Here is a 23,974-nt window from a genome sequence, read left to right on the forward strand (position 1 = left end):
CCTTCATAATATCCTTATGTGTGCGGCCATGGACATTTCTCTTCGTACAAGTCTGAGTGTCTGCTGTGATTTCAGCCAGATATACCTTGAAGTAAGATTAAAATCTCGTCAGCACAGGACACAATGGAGCAACATTTTGTCTGACTCAACCATAAATACAACTCACCTCAAAGCCTTTTGTTTTAGCTGCACTCCAGAATTGATCAAAATGCTTAACCCTGTCATTAATAGAGTCTAAAATGATGAAGGGGAAAAAGCCGTCATCCAGTGTTTTCTTAAATGTTTTTAGCATGCTGCTCCGGTAGGTATCCTCCATCTCTGGCTCATATTCATACTCGAGAACCTGCAAAACACATTTTTGTGTTAAAAAAACAACACAAACAAATCTGCAGTTCAAGCTCACCTTCTATCTACTTTATTGTTCTATTTCAGACCCACCTTGGTTTTCAGTCGCTTTCCTGTATCTGGGTCTTTCTCAACTTTCTCAACCTCTGTCATGAAATAGTCGTCCAAAACAAGAACTCTTGGTGGGGCACCACCACAATCGACTTCCTTGTCCTTAATATTGCCAACAAGAATGAAAATTATTCATATTTTTATTTACTCTGTTACAAAAAGAAAAGGATATTTGTTACTTAAAAACACATCTGAAAGCTAATTATTGTTGCATATTGTTCCTATATTATAATTAATGTCAATCTACTTGCCCGTATTAGCTTTGCTACGTGGCTTTTTCCGCTTCCTGGAAGGCCTCTCATTATGATGACAATCTGTTAAAATGTGTAGCTTAGATGAGTTTTAATCGATAAAAAAAACAACGTGATGTTATCACAACAATAAACAATGCAGCAGCAATTAGTACCCTTTCAGGCCGAGTTAATCTGCCAGGCGGCTTGAGGATGTCATCAATATTTTTGATTTCTGGCTTCTTCTCAACTCGCGGGGGTGGCTGAGGTGGGGGTGGTAGAGATGGTGCAGCGGGAGGCCCTCTGTCCTCTGGATAACTTCTTCTCTCCACTATATGCCATTAATTACATTATATGCAATTCAAGTATTTATCAAGTATACAAAAATTTTTATTTTGTAACTGAGCAAGAAATATGACTCAGTGTAAGTGTAAAGAATTGAAAATAATTTCTAGCAAAAACAGTTGGGTTATGTAAAGAGATGTCTTTACAGAGGGAAACAAACATACCGTAAGGTGAGGAGCCATGACTGTAACGCTCAGGCAGACCACGGTCGAGTCCAGTGCGCTCATATGGAGGTCTATCATAGACAGGCCTTCCATAATGTTCATCTCGATCACGACTCCCACTTCTTTCCCTTTCTCGAAGTTCCCGGTCTCTCTCTCTGTATCCTGAGCGTGGAGGTGGTGCCAGTGGAGATCTACACAGAGGGAGAGATAACTTATTGTTAAGTTTCATTTTCTTAAGAGAATGTCTTATTTCAGAGTGACACAGTGATAGCTATGGCAATGTATGCCACAATGTAATACAGTACCTTTCCTCAACCATGGACTGTGTGCTTGAATCAAAAACAGACAAACAGAAAAAATATTATATATAAAAGGGATCAGCACACTTTCCCATAGTCTAGAGAGAAGAAGAAGAAGAAAAAAAATAAAAAAACAAAAGCTGCAGCTACAAAATGCAGTACCTGTCATCTCTCTCCCTTGGAGGATAGCGCTCTCTCTCAAATCGTTCTCTTTCATATTCAGGTGGAGGTTTCTCTCTATACAATTCTCTCTCTCTACTGTAGTCCCGGCGCTCCATGTAGGGGTCTGGTCGTCTTTCGTAATATGGATCTCTGCTGTAAGGATCTCTTGGACCAAGAGGTTCTAGAAGCAGAAGGACATAGTTCAATAATGATCAGAAGTGAAAAAATTGCACAAGAATTATCCAGTGGAAAAAGGTAAAACTAATAATAACCTTTTTCATAACCCCTGTCTGATGGCATCGGGTCAGGCCTTAACACAATTCTTTCACCATAAGAGATCCGTTCAACAGTGGCTCCAGGCTCTGAAAAATTGATTGTCACCGTTAACATCCCCACCTAATCTGTTTCATATAATGATGTTCTACTGGTGCACATACCATGGCCATGTCCATAATCAACAGTTTTGGGAATCATTGGAGCTGTGGGTGGAGTAGGGAGAACTGGCTTGTAATCAATGGCAGGTTTTGTGTCCCACGACACAGGTTCACTGGTAGTTGTCTGTGCTGCTGCAGTCATGCCCTAAAAATGACATTTGAACAAGAAGATTTGTTATATACAAAATGGTATAATTTAATTAATTAATTAACATTTGTGACAATGTAAAAAATGTGTGAAGGTTGGCCTAGCATAGTGCTGTGCAACTTATCGTTTTTAGACTGAAATCTCCATTTAGACCCCTTTGCAATTGCCTTCTTATGTGACAATGAATGAAACTGAATGCTTTCTTTTTCTCTTCTTCTAGTAAATTACAGGACTATTTTGCTGTACATAAAGTATACAGAGGTATATGGGCATGTGAAAAGAAGACCTGAAAGTATGAAGTGGGAATTATGGTGCATCTAAACTGCATGTTATACAGTGGGTTTGCAGACTGCCACTATAATTATAAATTGTATACTACAAGGAAAAAAATCTGTGTTTTAATACGGCCTCTACTGACATTTAAAATTCAGTGTCATTCTTCAATTTTTTCTCCTTTCGGCTTATCCCGTGAGCTCAGGGTCGCCACAGCAGATCCTTGTCCGCATGATGATTTGGCACAGTTTTTCACCGGATGCCCTTCCTGATGTAACCCTCCCCAATTTCTATCTGGCTTGGACTCCCACTGGATAAGAATGGGCTGTTGGGGGTCCAGTGTCTTGCCCTGAAATACTTCAACATATAGCCGAAGCATCTTCCTTACTCTAACTGCTATAATGTATTTCCCCCTAGTGTGTCTCTTCAATGTTCTAACAAAAAACTGCTAAAACTGTTAAATTAAGAACATTAAGAGTTTTTTTTTTTGACAGTCTAATTTTTGTAATGATTATATTGCATGTCTTCAAAAAATAAATAAATAATGAAGGCAGAAAAAATAAATATAAGACATTGCTCAATAGTTATGGGAAGAAAAAAAAAAGGTCCTTCACATATCAACAATCATGCAACCCTAGCCAGCATCCTCTGGTGGCGGTGCTGCTCTCTATGGTCCACTGACTGATAAGATTTTAACCAACTTATATAACCAATTATATTAACATTCAGGTAATTAGAATAACAAATAATGCCAAAATACATGTTATGCATTAATTATCATTTACCTTGAGAACATTCCTGACATCTGGTGGGATCTCCAAACCAAGGAGACCAGCAGGAAGTTCAGGTAGGATGTCAGCTTGCGCAGGCTGAGGTTCAGAACTAGGGGTCTTCGACTCCTGCAGTTCCCTGTACACCCAAATGAAAAGAAGTTAACTTCACCTTAAGGTAAAGTTTAAATATCCACCAGCTGAACAGTTTTGATTTCAGCACAACACATAATATTGCATTCACATCCAGGATTCTTGGATGGCAGCAGAAACGTCAGTTGTGGGTATATCAAAAACTAGGCAAATGAAAAAATTACATCTACATTGCTAGATGCCACACGCTAATACAGAATGTAATTTGTTTGAAATGTTGTGTAATGTGATAAAGCCTAGAAATTACCTTATAAGTTTAAGCTCTTGAGCAGCTTTTAAGATGATCTCATGCTGACGTTGAGAGAGCGCAAGAACATTTGCTCCACTGCCTCCTGACGTGGCTGCTTCAACTGAGTTTGTGACAGACACTGCAGGGGCTTGAGGTATATCTAAAGGATGCTCTTGCCTGCACTCCTCATAGCGAGGTCTGTGATCTTCATAGTTAGAAGGATACCCTCTCTCTGGTGGTGGAGGAAGTCTTGAAGGCCTGTCCCATTCTGATGGGGGCGGTGGGTATGGTGCCTCTCCCTCCCGGTATGGTGGCTCATCCCTGTACTCACGTATTCTAAGCTCTCCTCTTCCCCTGTCGTGCTCATCAAATGAATATGTACGACCTCTTTCTCTTTCCTGTAGCCAATGGGCCTCTCTGTAGGGCTCTGGCGGTGGTATGCGAGGGGGATAGTCCCTCTCAGGAGGAGCACGCTCTCTGTCCCATTCAGACTCATAGTACTTGGCATTCTGATAGTCATCAGGAGGATACTCCTGTGGCAGCCGCCAGCAAAACCCATCATCACCATGGCCATAATCTTCAACGTAACCCTCATTGTACTCCTCTTTATATTCCTCCTGTGTTGCACCTGGCCGCCACATACCTCTTGCCATTCCTCGACCCACAGGTCTCCTTCTGATTCTCCCTCTATCTATCATTTCATGTGGAGGCAAAGGAGGGCCTCTGCCAGGTGGCATCTGCCACCCCAATTCTGTATCCATTCCATCATCGTACAGTTGCTTTTCCATAGGATCCATCATTTCATGAGGTGGTGGTAGCATACGATGCCTGCCTCTTCCACTATCAGGATGCATTGGATGGCTATGAGGATCATGTCCATGGTACATGGGGTGTCTTGATGGATCCAATTTACCACAGTCATTGTCTATTTCATGTTCTAATGACTCGTGATCCATTGGCCCATGTGCTGTGTGAGGGGGGTGACCTCTTCCTTGAAGCATGAACCCATGATACCCGCGTGGAGGTCGACCCCGACTAGGTGGAAAAGGGGGTCTCATCCCTCTCATGAGAGGTCTCCTTTCTCCCCAGTAAAGGTCCCCTTCCTCTGATGATTCAGGCTCTTCCCACTGCCTGTCCACTGGCTCTCCTCTCCCAATGGGTGGGCCTCCTCTTCCCATAGGGGGACACCCTCTACCCAAAGAGGGTCCCCCTCTTCCCAAAGGTGGACCCCCCCTACCCACAGGCGGACCGCCCCTACCCAAAGGTGGACCGCCCCTACCCAGAGGGGGACCCCCCCTACCCAGAGGAGGGCCGCCCCTACCCAGAGGAGGGCCGCCCCTACCCAGAGGAGGACCTCCTCTACTCAATGGAGGGCCGCCTCTACATAATGGAGGGCCACCTCTACCCAAAGGAGGGCCGCCTCTACCCAAAGGAGGGCCTCCTCTACCCAAAGGAAGACCGCCTCTACCCAAAGGAAGACCGCCTCTACCCAAAGGAGGACCGCCTCTACCCAAAGGAGGACCACCTCTCATCATTGGGGGCCTTCCTCTCATCACTGGGGCCCTCCCTCTTCCCATATAGGATCCTTCTATTGGTTCTTCATAATATTCATCCTCTGCTGGAAAATTTTGCTCAGGCATCCACATTTCTTCTGGGGGCACCTCTGATTCCTCACCAAACTCCTCATATGAAGGATCTTGCCAGTGATACTCTTGCTGTTCTTGTGACATACTGGTGTCCTCTTCAGGTGGCATGTAGTCATAAGACATTTCTCCCATTTCCTCTCCAAGCGGAACAGTATTCAGTTCCCCAAGGTCTCCAGCACCTCTCTGCCCACGTCCGCGCCCAGGCACTGGAGGCTGACCTCGTCCTCTACCAGGAGGCGGCCTTGGTGCTTCTGGTTTTGATTGTATTTGGCCAGAAGCTTGGGCCCCCTGTTGGATCCCAGGGGGCTTTGGAATAGCTGGAGGTCTGTTATTTGTCAATGAACTATCTGGTTGGGTGGGGATTTGGGCAGAAGTATGTTTAGGTGCTACAGAGGGAGAAGCAGTTACAGAAGGCTTGCTGTTAACAGTTTCAGGTTTTTCACTATTGCTAGAGGCCTTATTGGCATCTGATTCTTCTGGGTCTTTATTTGTCTGTAATGTCTGAGGAATGGGGTCATTTTGAACAAAAAAACCTTTACTTCCGAGCAAGTTATCATCTGTCAAATCATCCGTATTGGCATCTTCAGCTGGTGTTGACTTACTTTGTTCTTTTTCAGCCTGTGGCTGCCCAGTTGATTTTCCTGTAATCTTAGAGTCGATAATGGTAGGTTGTTCAGTGGCGGGTTCTACCTTAGGTTGGGGATCCTGTGGGGTTTTATGTGGCATCACAGGGGGGCCTTCAAAACGAGCTGGAGGGCCAGGGAGTCTAGGGGTCTGTTCAAATCGAGGCTGTTGCCCAAATCGAGGCGAGTTAAATCTGGGAGGACCATCAAAGCGTTGTCTTGGTTGGTCAAACCTTCGAGGACCATCAAAGCGCTGCTGTGGTTGGTCAAACCTTGTGGGCCCATCAAAGCGCTGCTGTGGTTGGTCAAACCTGGGGGGCCCATCAAAGCGCTGCTGTGGTTGGTCAAACCTGGGGGGCCCATCAAAGCGCTGCTGTGGCTTGTCAAATCTAGGGTTGTTTCCACTTTTATGGGTGACACACAACAAAACATTCAGATAAGCTTAAAAAACAAAAAAACAAAACACTAATTATAAACACAAAGTACTATGATTTTAACAGCCCAGCTGAACTCAAATATTCCAATACCAACAAAACAAATTTTAATAACTATAATAATAATTTAACAATTAAAAATAAACAATTACAGTAGCATAATAAACTATTTCTACATACCGTGGTCCCCTAATGCTGTTAAAGCTTGGTAGCGGAATACTGGGGGGATCTGGAGGTCTGACTCCTATGGCAGCGGGGCAACTCCCCCTTACAGGTGTTCCAACAGGTGATTCTAAAGGCGGCCCAAACCCAGTGGGTCGTGGACCTTGAGATCTGGGACCAACAGCAGCTGAAGAATGCTGCACACCTGGGTTTAGTGACTGCTGATGCATCTGCATGTCTTGTCCAGGGTACTGGCCATACTGCCCCATCATCCCACTATTGTACTGGCTAGAGGCATATGGGACCATGGCCATCAGAGTAGCAACCCTTTCTTGAAGGTGAGCATTGGTGGCATTCATCTGTTCCTGCCACTGTTTCCATTGACGCTCATAGTCCTGGAGCTGATCTTTGTGGGGATAGGTCTGGAACTGCTCAAACCACAGGATGAAGGAGCGATCCCAGTCTTGGAATAAAGGGGTAAACTTCTGCTGTTGCAGTTCATAATGTCTCAGTTGCATTTCAGCAGACATTGACTGCAAAATAAGAAAACACTGAAGTGAAACTACTTTTTTTTTGATGTACTTGGGCAGGTACCCAAATTATATTTACAGCTGCCTAAGTATATCTGGCAAACAAATTTATTTATGTCTAGGTAATTGGTCGTTGATGGAGCATGGAAGATAACCAGTAAGACAGCAGTGGTCACAGAGACTACTATTAACACACCTGAAGATCTGCAGGTTGCTGAATCAGCTGTTGGTATTTTTCCAAGATCTGCTGAAGCTTTTCGTGCTGTTGCATCAGAGCTTGGTATTGTAAACCCGCTCTCTGCTGTTGCACCTGCTGCCATTGTGCTGCTGCCGCCTGTAACTGCTGGAGGCGTGCAGCCTCCTCTGGGTCTTGTGGGATTTCAGGCTTTAAAAAGAAACAGGGTAAGTGTGAGGCAAAGCCTGTCTGTAACTCACAAAGACATTTTCCAAGGGTAGTTGTGATGGAAGGGATGGCAATTTTTCTGAGATGGAGACAATACTGTTTAGCTTTAGTATCAGAATTTTTTATTACTGCTCACATTGTTTTCCTAATTTCAAATGTAAAAACTTTTTCAAGGGCACTTGGAATTTACAATGATCATATGGTACAATATGACATAAAAAGAAAATGTGCATATAATATATATGTACAATAAATGTGCATACACATACACACAACAACTGAATTAAATATTTAAGGAGGTGATGGTGATGACAATGACAGACTGGTAGGTGAGACTTACTGTGTCAATAACTGTAGTTGGTTTTCCTACATTTTCAATCTGTAATTATGGGCAAACAATATAAACATATTTATACTTATAGTGAGTATTTGTTTTGTTTGATAAACTCAGTCTAAAACTGGATTTGTTGTGTCTTTACAAGGCTGCTGAACATGACACTTGCTGAAACAGAAAAAAAGCTAAACTATGATAAAAACAGCAAATCTCCCCCTACAACGGATTTGAGCATATATTATGACAAACCTGTTGTACAGCCTTTAAGTACATACCAATAATGAAATTCACAAGCAGTATAGTGAACGATGATACCTAAACAGTTATACACAATTTCTATATATTTAAACAAAGTACTCCATCAATTTATTTATTTATTTTTAACAATGCTGGAGACCTCCTGGTTTTTAAGTCATTTTCTGGTCTGTGTTTTTAAGATTTTAAAACCATAATAACCAAGTAACTTCACCTGAGTTTTTGTGCATTTCTATCTGGAGCCACCACTTATTCAGATTTGTATTTTTCAAGGCTTTGATGTCTAAATTGGTCGAGTTCCACAAAATCTTACGTGTTTCAATTCTTACCTAAACAAAACTAATGGTAAGAAATGCTAACCCTTATTTCCTCTGGTGGTGGAGGTGGTGCTGGGGGCTCCTCTTTTGGAGGGGGTGGAGGGGGTGCGCTTTTCAGTGGTTCTGATGGAGGTGGTGGTGGAATCGCTTTACTTGGTGGCGGTGGGGGCATAAAACCCTCTCCCTCTTTATGATTCTGCTTGGCTTTATCTTGCTTCAACTTCTGTAGATTCTGAAGATGTTGTTTGTACCAAAGCTGCTGTTGCTCCTGGTTAGACAAATACAAACATCAATCAGAAAATTTCATGAGGATCCTTGTTTGTTTTCATAATTCATATGCTTAGCTCAATGCACCTTGCACAACTGAGTTTAGATAAACCTAAACATTTTGCCACATAGAGATGTGGATACAATTGTTGGCACCCTTTAGTTAAAGAAAGAAAAACCCCCAAAATGGCCACTGAAATAACTAGAAACTGACAAAAGTAATAATAAATTACAAAATGGACTAAAAATGAACTAATGAAAATCAGACATTGCTTTTAAAGTGTGGTTTGACTAAATATTTTTAAAAAACAAAACTATTAAAACTGGCCTGGCCTAATCTCTTTGCAAGTGGTTCTGGGCTCTTTGGTTACCATTCGTATTATCCATCTCTTCGATTTGTCATTAATTTTCCTCTTGTGCCCACGTCCATGGAGGTTGACTACATTTCCATGGACCTTAATCTAGTGAAGAATATGTGCAACTGTAGTCATAGGAACATGAAGCTGCTTGGAGATGGTCTCATAGCCTTTACCTTTAATATGTTTGTCTATAATTTTCTCTCCTTAGCTTTCTGTGGTCCATGTTCAGTGTGCTACACAGCATACCAAAGAGAACAGTGACTACTTTTCACCATTTAAACAGGCAGACTGACTGATGACTGATCCTGTGATGCTAATTACAGGACACAATTTAGTTTAACATGTCCCTATGATTCTATTGGTACCATCATTTTTGTCCAGGCTAGTTTCATTAATTAGCTTTTTAAAAATATTCCTTTGAACCACAATTCAAAAGCAATTTCTGATTTTCATTAGCTAATTATTAGTAAACTTTTATTGATCATTTCTTTTGTCAGTTTCAAGTTATTTCATTGACCATCGTGGGTTTTTCTTTCTTTAACAGAAGGGTACCAGCAATTTTATCCACATCTGTACGTGAAATGCTAAACCTTGCTCTACAAATACATTTCCTTTCACCATGTCCACATTTCCAACACTGTTAAACTGTTGCATGCACATTCCCTGCTCAATGTTACACAGTAACTGTGATACATTTTCTTACTATAATCAATCATCACTGGCTTCACATTTTATTCAATATTACCAATAATAACCAAAGTGCAACAATTCACTAATTCAATCCTCTTATAATTTAAATGATAGATTATCATCAAATCCATACAGTGTTGACAATTAAGTCAACTATAACATTTTTACTTAAATGCCAAATGTTAGAACAGTGTGGGTTCTTGCAGAGGGAAAAATATCGACATTTTTCCCTCTGCAAGGCCTTTTCACAACTACCTTGTTTGGTCCAGACCTTCAAACTTTTCAGTTTGGTTTTACTCAAACCAGATAGTGTGAAATGTGCCTCAGACCAAAGCACCAAATTTTTTTTAACCACAAAAGATGGTCTCTGTTTAGATCAAAAAGAACCATGTTTCTTTTTGTGTCAAGTGTGAAAACGCTTTTTGCAAAGTTCAAACCTTTGGACAAATTACAGTACGTCATGACCCTGTCATCCTTTATACAATATTGGAGAAAAAAAAGGAACAGAATTAAACCGTGGGAAGCACCTGGTTTATTTCTTCCTCTGACCCACTTGGTCGAAAGAGCTGGGATTGAGGACTGTACGCAGGTATGTAATGTTCTTGTGTGCTCTCCAAATTGCAATGTGAAAATAAAATGCACCAAATCATATATAAACAATGACCAGTTACTCTGACTTTGGTTCAGACTTTCTTTAGTGGACACTTTCGACTAATGCACGTCTGTGAATCCAGTGGCATAACTAATATCCTACTTTTCTATGACATAGACCTCTACTGCTCTGTGAAAATGAAAAGACACTGATTCACTGGGCAACCAGTTTCTTCATTATAAATATATAGGCATTTTGGTTCATCAATAAGCGGCAGTGGCGCAGTTGGTAGAGTGGCCGAGGTTTGCGCCCCGCTCTTACTAACCACATGTGGAAGTGTCCCTGGCCAAGACACTAAACCCTCAACAGCCCATTCCCAATCCCCAGCTGCACAGTGCCGGGCTGATGGAAATTGGGGAGAGTTGCATCAGTCAATATGTGAACCAATGATCTGCTGTTGTGACCCTGAACGAAGAGGATAAGCCGAAAGGCTTAAAATAAATACATAAATGAAATATAAATTCAGCAGCTCCAATAACATACTGGCCTTCACTTGTACAGTCTCTAGAGAGTAATTCCTGTAAGTCAGAGGACACTGTGCTTGCTCGGACATGCATTTTTATTTACATTGCTTTGCAAGATTGTTGCACTATAAATTGCAACTTCTTGACTTTTGTTGTAATAAACAACAGCATGATGTCAGTTTGTCCCTTTGCAGTGGTCTAGTGTCAGTTCCATTTAAATTTGGCACATGTGAAACAGCAGGTGTTGCTTGTGCTGACCTGCATCCACAAACCAGAGTTAACTGGGATTCAGCTCCTGGTTCCTCTTGGCTACATGTTGAAGTGTCCCTGGGAGAAGTTAACTCTATTGGGTCACGCAAGCATCTTGCATGGCAGCTGTTGTCATCACTGCGTAAGTTTGTGTGTGAAGGGTGAATGTGTGTTTAAAAAAATATATATACTTTTTTTTATCTCTTTGTGTTACTCAAAAACAAACATGTGCTCAGGAACACTTCGACCATTTAACTCAAGTTATCATCCATTATTTATTGGCAGATGAAGATCAATGTCATATCAACTACTTTCTGAGCTGCCCGTTCTCCATTTGTGAGGGTTTCCCTGCCCTTGCCTCCCCATAGTAAAGGTACGCAAGGCACCATGTAAATGCAGGTAGAGGACCTTCAAGACTGTGATGGCAATTATTGGACTGGAGCTTTGAACAGATCTGCTTTACCTATGACTTTAGTTCTCTGATCCAGTTTAGTTGTGTGGCTCACTGATGTGTTTTTGATGAAGCAACAACGCAGGTCTAAGGCACAGAAAAACTACACCAGGTTCTGGATTCACAAATGGTATGGTCGAAAGAAGCAATTAATTGACTTGTTTTTGTCTACTAATGGAATTGATAACCTGTAACAAAATATAGAAAATCCCACATGTTAGGTTAGAAAAACAAACAAACAATAAAGTAAACCACCAAAAGCAAAGCAAACCCGACACTTAGAGAATGTCAACACACTTCATGGCTATCGGCAGATACATGCTGGATGTAAAGTATAATACTACTTTTTAATACAAATGTGGCCAAGGTCATTTTTGGCTTTAATTTTGGCTGCAAGTAGAAGAAATAGACAACTCGGAAACATAGGTCAAATCATGCCGAAACAAACCCCCACATGACATTACCTGCAAAGATAATGGTTTGTCGTCGTCTTCTTTCGTGGACGAATCCTTCGTGTTGGCCTCTTTTGACAGGGGCTCTGGAGTTGGAGGAAGAGGTTGTTGTTCGGTGCTGTGCGTCTGTGTTGGAGGCGGGGGAGGCTGCTGGTTACCCGGCTTGGGAGCAGGGGGAACCCTCCCCGCAGTCTCGTCTTGTTTATAGTACGGCTGAGATCCCACACCGGTGTCTACCTGTACTGTTCCTTCTGAATGCCATGATGACCCCGAGTACCCTCCCGAATGTCCACCACTGTAGGTATTCGAACTGTTCCCGTGCTGCAACACTGACTGGAGCTGTTTCTGGTGCAGCATCTGCAGCTGCTGCATCTGCTGCAGGTGTTGCTCCTGGAGACTGGAGAAAAGCGAGCCACTCGGTGAGGCCTCGAAGCCACCGAACCCCGCCGACGCGCCGGTATGACCGCTGCCCAGCGGCTTGCGGGGTCCGGACCCTCCGTAGTTTTGCGACTGGGGTCCACCATAATTCCCCCAGGAGGGATACATTGCTTAAAAGCGAGCCGGTGTAACGTTACACGTCCTTTGTGCTCACACACAGTCGGGCGCGAGAAGCTAACAAAGCTAAAAGCTAACGTTACCTTACGTAGACCAGACAATGCTACATTTTCATTTCCCCACAGAATCACACAGCATTAAACGCAAATAATTAACACCGCCTCTCTATTGACAATTATCTGTCAAAGAAACACGTACAAGATTAACCCTGTCAAAGTATGGGGAAAAAAAAAATCATATACAAAATGTTGAGGGGCCGATATTACGCCAGGTTCACACGCACACACGCACACCAACAATGGCGGAAATAGTCACAGCCCATCGGTGACCACTTCCAGCAGCGGAAAAAAAAATCCATCTTTGTATTAATGTGTGTATTTTCTACTTATTCAGAACATTACAAAAATAGTTACTAGTAAAACAATCGATTGGGAAATTAAAAGACTATCATGTAAATTAAAAGGAATTAAATGACTGAAAAAGGATAATGGCGAGTGTTGAGTTTCCTGTCACACAGTGAAACAATAACGTTACCATATTCAGAAAATATATCAGTTTCACAAAAAGGTGTGAAATATTTATTTTTAGGTCATTGTTTGTGTAAAGTATTTACATATAAATAGATTTAAAGTAAATTTAGGCACAACCGGTTGTTGTTATTGTTATTGTTATTGTGGTTGTTGTTTTTGCAGTTTTAAGTGTAATCCATTACGCTCCATTTACTGTTATTGTAAATTAATTGTTCAAAGAATTACGTAATAAAAAAATGAAATGCCAATGCTTTTGTAATTTGCATTTTAAAAAGAAAATTTACTATACCACACAGAAAAACAAAGAATTACCGATTACTGTGGATGTCCCGGCTTCCCATGTGAAATACTGCAGGATTCCCATCAGCTGATCGTAGATCTGTGCTTCACCCACCAGAGGGAGACATTTACAAACATATTCTACCACATTCAACAAGGTACCACGGAAACTTTAAAAAAAGGAAAGATTTAGGCCTCGAATGACTAATAATAATACAGAGAATAATAACTAACAATATTAGCTCTAAAACGTTTCATAGAGATTGGAATTTGTCAGGCTACATTATTTTTTAATAAGTCAAACAATTTCAATGAAAAATGTCTGAAAAATCTCTTACGGTGACCCATACAATCTTCAGCAGTTTGTTTGTAGATTCAGGAACCTACTGTGTGAGTTCAGACACTGGGTTTAGCAACAGAGGATTTAGGAACAACGGGAGGTAAAAGACAGGTGACTTTAGGTTGCCCTTGAGGTCTGATACACATAAGAGTATTTTTTCTTAAGATCACCAGTAAATCTGTATTAATTTTGACCAGAACCACTTAAAAAGAATCGTTAAAGCGGATTAATCAAGCCCGCCCTGTTTAATGTCTCCCGTTAATTAGTTTGTCAGCAGTGTTTTAATATCGCCTAATGACTTCATATTTCACTGATGACATTAAAGGGGTGTTAAAAGAGGGGAAATGGCCCATTCAGGATTCAGTTCTTTCACTTAAGACACCCTCAATGAATAAGACAAGGTCACAGAGGCCTACCCTTTAGGGAGAGATACATTATCATGGGATGGGGGTAGGAGAAATCCCACAGAGGAAGCTCTCTCCCCTCTAAAACAGCATGACGGGCACAATGTGATACAGTTCTGTCTTAGAACAATACACTGCACAGGGAATTCATAATACAGCTTAGGGCAGCCACACTGTATTGGATGGCAGTATACCCGCACAGTGTACATTAATACTGATACTGGGGACTAATGCCTGCTGCTTTTGAATGGGGGATTAAGACTAATTGTCATACTGCTCATTAGTATGGTGTTGTGAGAACAAGTATTTCTTGGCTATTGTAATAAATACAAAATCAGGTGGTTGCTTTGGGTACACCTAACTAAAATAACTGCTGTCAAATGCAACAGCTCTGCAAAAATCTTCTTTCATTAAGATGATATGTTTTAGTTTAGTTGAAACAACATATAGAATATTTATATTGTGGCTGTTGAATTGTATTGTGTTGTACTGACCGGCACCGATATTTCAAAATGCATACGAAGTTCGCCCTTTTCAATCTTCATCAGCACTTTCTTTCTTTGTAAGAAAGAACAAAGAAAACAGAAATCGTAAAGTTGTAGCTCACAGTATTGAGGACACTGCATTTTCTCTGTGATGAAAATCCTATGTTAAACAAAATGCTCAATGGAGGCTAATGGATCCCAAACAAGTCCATGCACTGCTTCCAAAATGCTTTGTTTGACAAATCAATTTTCCCATAACCCGGTGAGGAGAAAAGTGATGCGGATTGATCGACCCCCCCGACTTTGTTTCCAGAATATTGTTTGATGGCTGGATAGATTAATTGGTATGACATCTGAAAGCCTTCTCTTGACTGTCAGCATCCAAGCTTCTATACTGCAATCGAAGCTCAGTCTAATTGTCTCCATACAACCTCACTTCACAAATTAGAGACAGCCCCTACATAAACTATTCCCAATGTAAGACTCAAACAACATCACACTGCCTGATCAGACATAGGTTTGAATAGGGGTGATGCTGTGTTGATAAGATAGAGCAGATTAAAGGGCATATCCCAAAATGCTGAGCCAGCATGTCTTCCTCTCTGCACAGATCTAAAACATCCAAATTAGATCGCAGCAGCTGCTCAAAGTAAACACACTCTACACTCGTCAATCTGCAGCAGTTCATACCATTTCAGTCTGAGAGTGTAAATTTAAATTAGGACAGTTAGCATGAGGACAACAAAGGACAACTCATCTAAATTTGTGACCTTGAAAACATTAATTATCTACACACCTAATTCTAAGATTTGGGGTTTTTTTGCTCAATACTGTGCAGGTTGATGAAGTTAAGGTGTTTTGTAACATTGTTGCCATTTTCATTTAATTTATTTTGGCATGTCACTTGAGCAAAAACAGGTGTAAATAATAAAATGAATGAATGAATAAAGTACATTGTTTCAGTTTTAGGGTCATGGTGGTGTTTATGTGGAGTTTTCCTAGTAAGTCCTGTGCTTTTTCTTCTATGACAAATCAAAATGCTTTAAAAAGGCCTATGACAGTAAATTTACAGTTGGGTTATATGTTGCGAGAGAATATGAATTTGTGTGTGTAAAGCTTATGCATGTGGTATATCCATCCGTCCATCCATCCATTATGTGTAACTGGTTATCCTGTTAAGGGTCAGGGGGGGCTGGAGATGTGGGGTTACACTCTGGACAGGTTGCTGGTCTATCTCAGGGCCAACACATACACAGATGTACAACTATTCACACTCACATTCACACCTACATGCATTTTTTTAATCACCAATTAACCTAACATGCATGTCTTTTGACTGTGGAATGAAACGCTATGTAATCACGGGGAACAACATGCAAACTACACACAGAAAGGCCACAGCTGGCAGGTAGATTTTAACAAGTGACTTTCTAGCTGTGAGGTGGCAAATCTAGGCTCTTCACCACTGTGGTGCCCCATGTGATATACACCTTTATTCATATTTTTTTCATTATTCCATTTGTGGGCAATGTGAAAACAAGCACAAATTCATAACAGAAAATACATAACAGAGAAACAAATGTTATGATATAGTGTTACTGCAATCACAATGTGTATATATGTTAACTACCTCCTCTTAAAAATATTAAATCTTCTGTCTCATAAATGAAGTATGGAAATATGTGAGCTTCTACTTTTCTACACGAAGTCTATGTAAAACAATACATTATAATGCATTATATACACAACACAATCTAATTATTTTAGTTAATCTTCACTTATATTAAAGAAAAATGCATAACTGCAGAGTAGACTCTGCAGCATACAGTTGTTTACAATTAATTTCTACTGCATATTGTGTAGCCTGTATCTCTTGTTGAAAAACTTATGCATAAATTATAACTCCAATTTTAGCTCAGCAATCAAGGAAGCAAATTAAGATCTTAAAAGGTAGAATGTGTCAAAACTGTGTTTCTGTGCACATGTGGTAAAGACAGACATTTTGTATTATCATGTTTTTATTTTATTATTCAAATTGCATTTGTCTTCAAACATGGTTTCTGAGACTGACTGAAGATTTGTTTTGCTATAAAAGAAGATTGAGACAGCCTTGACAAAAACACAAAAAGAGCAAAATCTAGGGTTTATAGACTTTTAATTTTTCTACACAGAAGGAGCAGTTTGTTGAATCATAAAATACTGTGGTTAGGGTGGTATCAGCCTTCCACATTTCATCACCATTTATTTATCATTCACAATGACTAATTGCCTGACTTGACTTCAATTTTGTGGGCTAGGTTCTTCACAGAGCAGCTGCCCACCTCTCTTCAGTCGCCGCACCTCCCTATCACCCCAACACACCCACTTGCCTTTGAAAAACTGTAATTGAATGAGTTTATGTCGTCAAATTGATTAATCATATTAATTTGTACTTATTAGTGGGATGGTTGAAAGCGATGACAATTAGATTAATGAAATTAGTTCGTTCTTCCTACCCACACTATACTTCTATACTATAACGAACCAAAAAAGAAAAAAAAAGGGAAAGGGAGACTGTTATGACAAAATTGGCAATCAAGATTTGGCTACTAATTGAATGTCTGCTTTTATTAATGATGAGGTTTATAAAAGGACCTTGAGAAAGGAATATTAATTGATTAATCAAAGTGCTCTAAATTAAAGAGGGAGTATACAAAGCAGAAGTCAAAAAACTTCCTTCAGATTTGATTTTGAAGAATGTTGGAGTATCTCTCACTAGGTGCTAAAATACCTGCTACATAAACAACATAAGGTTTATTGACATCTGGCTTTATGGCTGTTTTTACATTTCATTGCTGACTGAACCTCTGAGAAATATATTTTGCCCTAAATATTAAAAGTGACATTTATTCTAATTTAGTTTCATCCTTCATGATTAAATTGGTGATACTTTGTAATCCCTAAATTATTATGTAGAAACATTCCTTATGTGTAAATTCAGAGGCTCCACTGTAATAAAATTTTGCAGAGGTTGAGGATCTCCAGACTTTACGGTATTTAAGTACTGAAGCTTCCTGACCACAGATCAGTTCTGCACAGAGCCACCTGTCCCAGCGGGAATGCACACCATACATTCATCATGCCTGTTTGCTGTTGTAGGAAAACAAAATCCACATAAATATATGTAAATCTAAGTAAACAGAGTGGGAGATCCTTTGGGCTGATAGACTTCTTTGAATTTCATTACTAGCTGTCCTGCAGTTATAAACGATACTTGTGAAAAAGAAGAGATTGTTCGATATGATAAAGATGAAATGTAATAGTTTATGCCACCATGAATCTGATTGTAATGTCAACACTATTCGAAAGGCTGATAAGAACATTTATGACTATTTTCTTTGTGCCATAAAAGGAAGTGGGCTCTTTGATTAATATGAGCAGCTGGCTGGCTCCAGGTTCAACAGACTGTGTTGTTGCATATAACTTACAGAGGCAGTAATGGGCTGGTGTATACACTAAAATGTGAGCTGTCACACACGTAAGATAAGCACGATTATCACTAACACATTATGCATTTACGAAGTATCATGTGGGATATGCACGCAGTGTAAATGCAGGGGTTTAATGTTTTGTTTTTACTGAAGGAATATTCACTTAGATGGCAAGATGGTATCTGTTCATGTGGTCTATACAAAAGTATAAAATAGGTTGGTTTCCACATGCGAAAACAAATATAAATCTCGCTCATAGTCTTGCTGCTGGAATGGATTACACAATGACCCCATGGGTCAACACTTTTTTACAAACTTACATATGTGGCTTATGCTATTTTGTTATATGCAGCGTGTTCTTGCTTTTCTAAAAAAGCACCTTACATTTTAAAACCTGTTTGGAAGGTTTTCACAACCCACACTTTTTTCCACATAGTTGTGATTTAATTGTTAGATGAAGAAGTACTTCAAACTTTTTCATTTAACACTGACATTGGCTGCATCTTGCAGCCTCTGGCTTGTTGGTATGTGATGCATAACTCTAGACACTTTACATGTTTCTAAATTTATCTGTCTGATGAATCTACTGTCATTTGGCTGCTATTCAGCACAAAATGTTACACAATCCTGCTGTAAACCTCCAAATATCCTCAGCTGAAATCCAGTTTGAAGCCTTCTGAGTGGGTGTTTACAATCACACCTCAGATTTAGAGGCTGTTTACTTAAAAATCAATATGGTAAGTGCCATGACATCTGAGAATCTATAAAAATAATCATACACATGGTTCAATAAGACTGCTGTAAAGAGAAATATTGCAGAAATATATTATGTATGAGATACAGTATGCTAATCCAAGACTTTCAACTTGCAGTACAAACTTTTAATTTCTACTAAATCAATTTGGGATATTATTTAGACAATTTCAACCTGAAACAGCTAATCTGGAATTTATTAGAAAAAAGATGGAAACACAGCAAAATACTATCAAAAATTATGGAAAGAGGAGCACAGTGTGTGTTTAAGGCTGCAACAAGGGATTATTTGTGGAATCATCTGCAGATTATGACCTTCATTGTTATAAAAGTCCACTGATTTAAAAATGCGAAAAGAGTACAACGAGCTTATCACACATTCTGAGATCCCAAATTTTTTTTCAAATGGTTTGTTTTTGTCTGACTAACAGCCCAAACCTGAAGGATTTTAATCACGTAATGCACAGAAATGTAGCAAATCAACAGGATGCTGGTTTTGGGTTTTGGGTGCTGGTTTGCCAATGGTGCCCTGGATCATCCTTAACTGTAACACAAAAACAGAAAATAATCTAACAAATGAACACTCATCCTTTGTCCTGATCAGTAGATATTTCTAGATCTTGATGCCCCAGACAGGATCCAAACCTCTCTGTGCCAAATATATTGACAGCCATCAATGTTAGACTTGATCAAGTGCTACCGTCCTAGTCAGAGGCCATCAGTGGTCAAGGTATCCTCATCGGCAGGATCCATCGTCTCTATTTACACAGTCCATCCTCTTTAAACTGTGCTATTGATCTGGCCTAGGTCATGGAAGTTTGGCCTCAAGGTGGGGGAGATGTGGATGGGGCCTGATGGGAGAAAAAGGACAGTAGAGGAAGAGAATAAGGACACAGAGGAAGAGGTTTCTCCAGGGTGGCTCTAGTGCCACTTTCTTCTTACTTAGCATTTGACCCTGGTCTTGGCTTTACTGCTCAATGCAGAGGCCTTATTTTCAGCACTTAGTCAATAGCTGCCAATATTTTGAATGAAGAGTTGGCACTGCTCTTCAAAAAAAGATTAAAAATACTCTAAACAAACAGACTTGATCTACTTGAGGTCAAAGGCTTGAAGTTTCGAGCTTACGCTACTCAAAATTCCTTGATTTTTAGCATCAGCATTTCAATGAAAGCCAATTTCAAACAACAGCCCCAAATTTCCAAGTTCTGCTTTCCACAATACAGCAGGTGCTGTGCCCCTCCGTATTCACATTTCAATGGTGGGTATTTCTCCTGGTTGCCTGTTGCTGTCGTTATTTTACAGCTTTGTGCTTCAGTCCATTAGCAACATTGCTGCCAAAGTAGAGCCGATAAACCATCTGGCCAGGCTCCTGACACAGATAGCAGTCTCTTAATGGAGTGAAAAAGTAAAAGCAATTAATGTCACATTAGTGCATCACTAAAAAGGCCTGTCCTCCAGTGTGCTGCAATGAGAAGAATTAGTCAGTTCAGATGGAGATGCATCCCAGTAACCCTTTACTTATCCACAAACAAATCACACACATTCAGGATGACAGATCCTTCACCAAGAATCTAATGTCAGTGTCAAGTACTTTATAAATTATTATGTAAACCTGCCATAATTGATTTTTTTACCTCCAGGTGGGAGCACAAGAAGCTGTAACAACACAGAAATACCACCTCATAAAGCAGATGCAGCAAATGGCAACTTTAACATTCAACCTTCTGGCCACGTATCACCATTATCCATTCTTCTTGTAGTTATGCTTTGGTCTCCACAAACTACAGAGAAAAAAATATTCAACTAAATGCTACATATATTCACCATATTCACTCGCTATATATTTGCTACATGGAGCTACACTCCATGCCAGCATATTTGTAAAGTTCACGCATTTGCTAAATAGCTCTGATACGCACAGCTGAGGATGACAGAAAAGTTGTATTTTGAAGCTGTTTTGATATAAACCAAGGTTCTGGAAAAACATTCGAGGATCACTAAAGTTAATACAATTCACCCTGAGGATACATAATAGGCTCTAATAGTTTCTAGAGATTTTACTCAAGACTGCAAACGATATCTTCATATTGACACTACAAAAAAGTCAGGAGGTCACCAAAGTAATGAGCATTTATCCGCAGGGAACCATGAATGTCTATACAAATTTCATTTGTTTAAATATTTCCAAAGTGCTGGATTGACCAACATGGCCATTTTTAGAGCCATGCTGATGGCACGGCTAAAGATATTTTTTAACTTTAAATCTTTACAGCACTACTTTGTTAAATGTTAAATATCATACAGGCAGAAAATCATTTAGCCAAAACAATGTACCAACTCATCTTTTTAAGTGAGAAAAGTTTTTTTTTATAAAACAAAAATAAATCTAGTTTTTGCATTTTCTGTCACGGTGGCAGCGATGCAGGACCATATGGAACAGTAATCTGTGCTGAAATTGGCCCCAAGTAAATTTACAAGATCCAAGTCCTCGTATATTTTGCTCTGAAACAAACATGGCACCTGCAGCACAGCAGCTGTGTTTGAGTTTTCCGACCTCTCTGAATTCTCCACATTGTTGTCGTGACCTCCCTCACTTTCAGCTCTTGTCTTTCAACTGTAATTCAAACTTCACACAACAGCAGCCCCGTCTCAAGAGCTTTCGCAAAAAACAATACGCGTCCTCTCTGGCTTGAAAGAGACTGGGGTTTTAGGATCGGGCTTAATTGTTGTCTTTTCCAGTGTTTAATTATGAAAACACCAAAGCACTGTGGTTGCTGCTGTCTAATTCCACCATGTTCCGCTAATTATGGGTGTGTTAATGGAGGTTTTTCTGTCGTGGAGTCACACGCATTAACTCAGCGGTGACACTGACCTTAATTGGAGAAGAGGCTATTAAGTCACAGTTCTGAGGTTAAAACAACTGCTTCCTTATAAACATCAACCCTGACATTAACTGTTTCAAAGCACATGAAACAACATATGACATAGTGTTTGGTTTTGTATACAAAATGCAGTATGCAGGCTTTTGGTTCTACTTTTCTGAAAGACATTTAGGCCATGGAAAAAGCTACATTTCTACATAAACCTAACAAAAGATACACAAACCAACACGAAGCAGACACGGCACACTGTGACTCACTGGGAATGGGAGATGCGTCGCTTACAGCTTTACACTCTCATTGCAGACAAGATACTGTAGATTTATTAATGATCAGCATGGAAAAAGAAACTTCACAAACCCCCAAAATGTTAGACACTGCAGTATCATCACTCACGATAAATGGGCTACTTTCTCCAGATCCTTTTGGGTGCGAACCTCCTGGGTTTGCACAGCAGTGACGGTCTGAACAGATATAAGAAATTATTTAAAGCAGCTTGTAAAATACAAGCTTTCAGGTCAAGCAAACTGATATACAATACACACCTGATTTATGTGTCCACACCCACTGCAGTTGACCATGCTGTTGAATCACCGTCTGTCACAATGTTAAACATCTCAAAGTTAATATCAAGCAAACCTCCATTTAACAGAAGCCCCAATTTAGACAGAAAACAGACTGACACCACCTCTGCTTTCCAGTCCCCAGCACCCCTGTTCCCATACCCACACATGCCCTCAATTACCCTATGAGCACCACATGTGCAACATCATTAATAAGATCCTCTAATAATGGTGGCGAGCTCCACTGGCTGTGAGGGAGATTTGACTAATTACTGTAATTGTATTGGAGTCATGCTCATTAAATATGAAAATTGTGTTCTGTGAAATGAATGGGGTTTCACGATCACTCTTGTATGGACAGGCAAGAAATAAATTAGAGAACAGTTTCTCGTTGCGCAATTAACTACAGCAGACACAGCTACCTGCCACACCCCCCGATCTGGTAATAGTGTGTGTGTGCGTGTGTGTGTGTGTGTGTATTTTTGTATTTTTGTTTGACAATTTGCCATTACTTGTTGCTTATGATTCTCTTTACACATGCTGTATGCATGACCTGTTTGTCCATGAAACGTGGAAATGTTAATATTGCACAGTGCATATAATTGCAATTGTAATGATTTTTTTCTTTAGTTTTTCAAGCTACATTTAATTCATTTTTTATTTGATTTGATACTCTCACAGTTTATATCAAGTATTTTCCACTTCATTGGTATAGTCTGAATGATGGACAGAACAAAAGGCACATATTAAAAATTATTTTGGGGTAGGGTATACTTATGCAAACCTGGAATTGTTAAGTTTTGTGTTTTGATTGACTCTGCAACCAAATTGTGTGATCACATTACACAACCTACAAAAGACATACATGTGCACAAGAGCATGTTGGTTATACACACAGTCCAAAATCCAAGGTATTAGGCCTTAATGACCTTTATGCCTATAAGCAATTAGTAGTGAATAGCTTCCAAACCACAGGCAGCAGTGGTTTCCCTGTACACAGCAGGAAGCACCAGTGATGCTTTATTGTAACTTTGTTCATACTTCTCTCCATCATCTCATGGGATTTGAGCAGCTGTCAAGACTCCCGAGCCTAGACGGCAGCGTCAGGGAGTGGCTATGTCCCCAAGGAGCTGAGCATCTTTTCCCCTCCTTGTTTCTGCATGCTCAAGTTTGAGAAATCTTGCAATGCAAATGTGGTACTTACCTTTACCGCCCAGTAACAAAACTGTGTCACACTCAGAGCCTTCTGTGAGAGCCCTGATTTTGTCTGAGGAGATATAGAGGTGAGGAGAGGCAGGTAAACAAAGCATAATGTGGAGGTCAAATGCTAATGAGCGCTCCATTTGTTACGTCTGGCTCCCCGCAAAGGCAAAGTTACAACATCAGAGGCACCCAGACATAATAAATCATCCAAATAAATAATAAAGATTCAGAGGAAGCTTCGTGGCATTCATTCTCTTGGAATCTATAGCCCAGTCCTGATTTCTCTCATGTGGCCTTATTTAAATCGTCCCATTTTAAGCTGTCTGCCTGAGACAGCAAGATGCTTGCAGGTCAATTTTCAGGCCTAACACCCCGCGATATAATTTCCATCTGCTCACTGGTTAATAGGGTAAGACCAGAGAGAACCCCTCAATGAACTGTAATGCAGCTTCCTTTAGTTGAGACACAGACTGTAATACTGCGAGACTTGAACAGATGCAATGCCATGCGGGGTTTGCAGCTGTTAGGAGGCTTTGGAAAACTCACAGCTGTCCCCTCTCTG

At 40.2% G+C, this 23,974-nt stretch overlaps 1 protein-coding gene across 7 annotated transcripts in view; it reads right to left on the reverse strand.

Annotated features, from left to right (window-relative positions):
* Positions 1–12,814, reverse strand: part of ylpm1 (YLP motif containing 1) — a 27,407-nt gene extending 14,593 nt beyond the window's left edge. For 3 of the 7 annotated variants that reach the window (XR_010911212.1, XM_067481508.1, XM_067481507.1), the window contains exons 1-17: positions 11,964–12,814; positions 8,411–8,635; positions 7,802–7,840; positions 7,255–7,443; positions 6,547–7,061; positions 3,682–6,336; positions 3,297–3,420; positions 2,094–2,235; positions 1,929–2,018; positions 1,657–1,837; positions 1,501–1,524; positions 1,196–1,386; positions 863–1,017; positions 708–770; positions 439–558; positions 167–343; positions 2–85 (exon numbers count right to left, since the gene is read on the reverse strand). Coding sequence is in view for 6 of the 7 variants with exons in the window: in XM_067481508.1 (XP_067337609.1) it covers positions 2–85; positions 167–343; positions 439–558; positions 708–770; positions 863–1,017; positions 1,196–1,386; positions 1,501–1,524; positions 1,657–1,837; positions 1,929–2,018; positions 2,094–2,235; positions 3,297–3,420; positions 3,682–6,336; positions 6,547–7,061; positions 7,255–7,443; positions 7,802–7,840; positions 8,411–8,635; positions 11,964–12,497 (5,508 nt within the window). In the remaining variant the exon portion in view is untranslated. The remainder of the gene's footprint in view (position 1; positions 86–166; positions 344–438; positions 559–707; positions 771–862; positions 1,018–1,195; positions 1,387–1,500; positions 1,525–1,656; positions 1,838–1,928; positions 2,019–2,093; positions 2,236–3,296; positions 3,421–3,681; positions 6,337–6,546; positions 7,062–7,254; positions 7,444–7,801; positions 7,841–8,410; positions 8,636–11,963) is intronic. The other 4 variants (XM_067481503.1, XM_067481506.1, XM_067481505.1 and 1 more) reach the window with 4 other exon arrangements.
* Between the last annotated feature and the right edge of the window lie 11,160 nt (positions 12,815–23,974).

This window comes from Channa argus, chromosome 17 (assembly GCF_033026475.1).
Source record: "Channa argus isolate prfri chromosome 17, Channa argus male v1.0, whole genome shotgun sequence".
Classification (NCBI taxonomy): domain Eukaryota; kingdom Metazoa; phylum Chordata; class Actinopteri; order Anabantiformes; family Channidae; genus Channa; species Channa argus.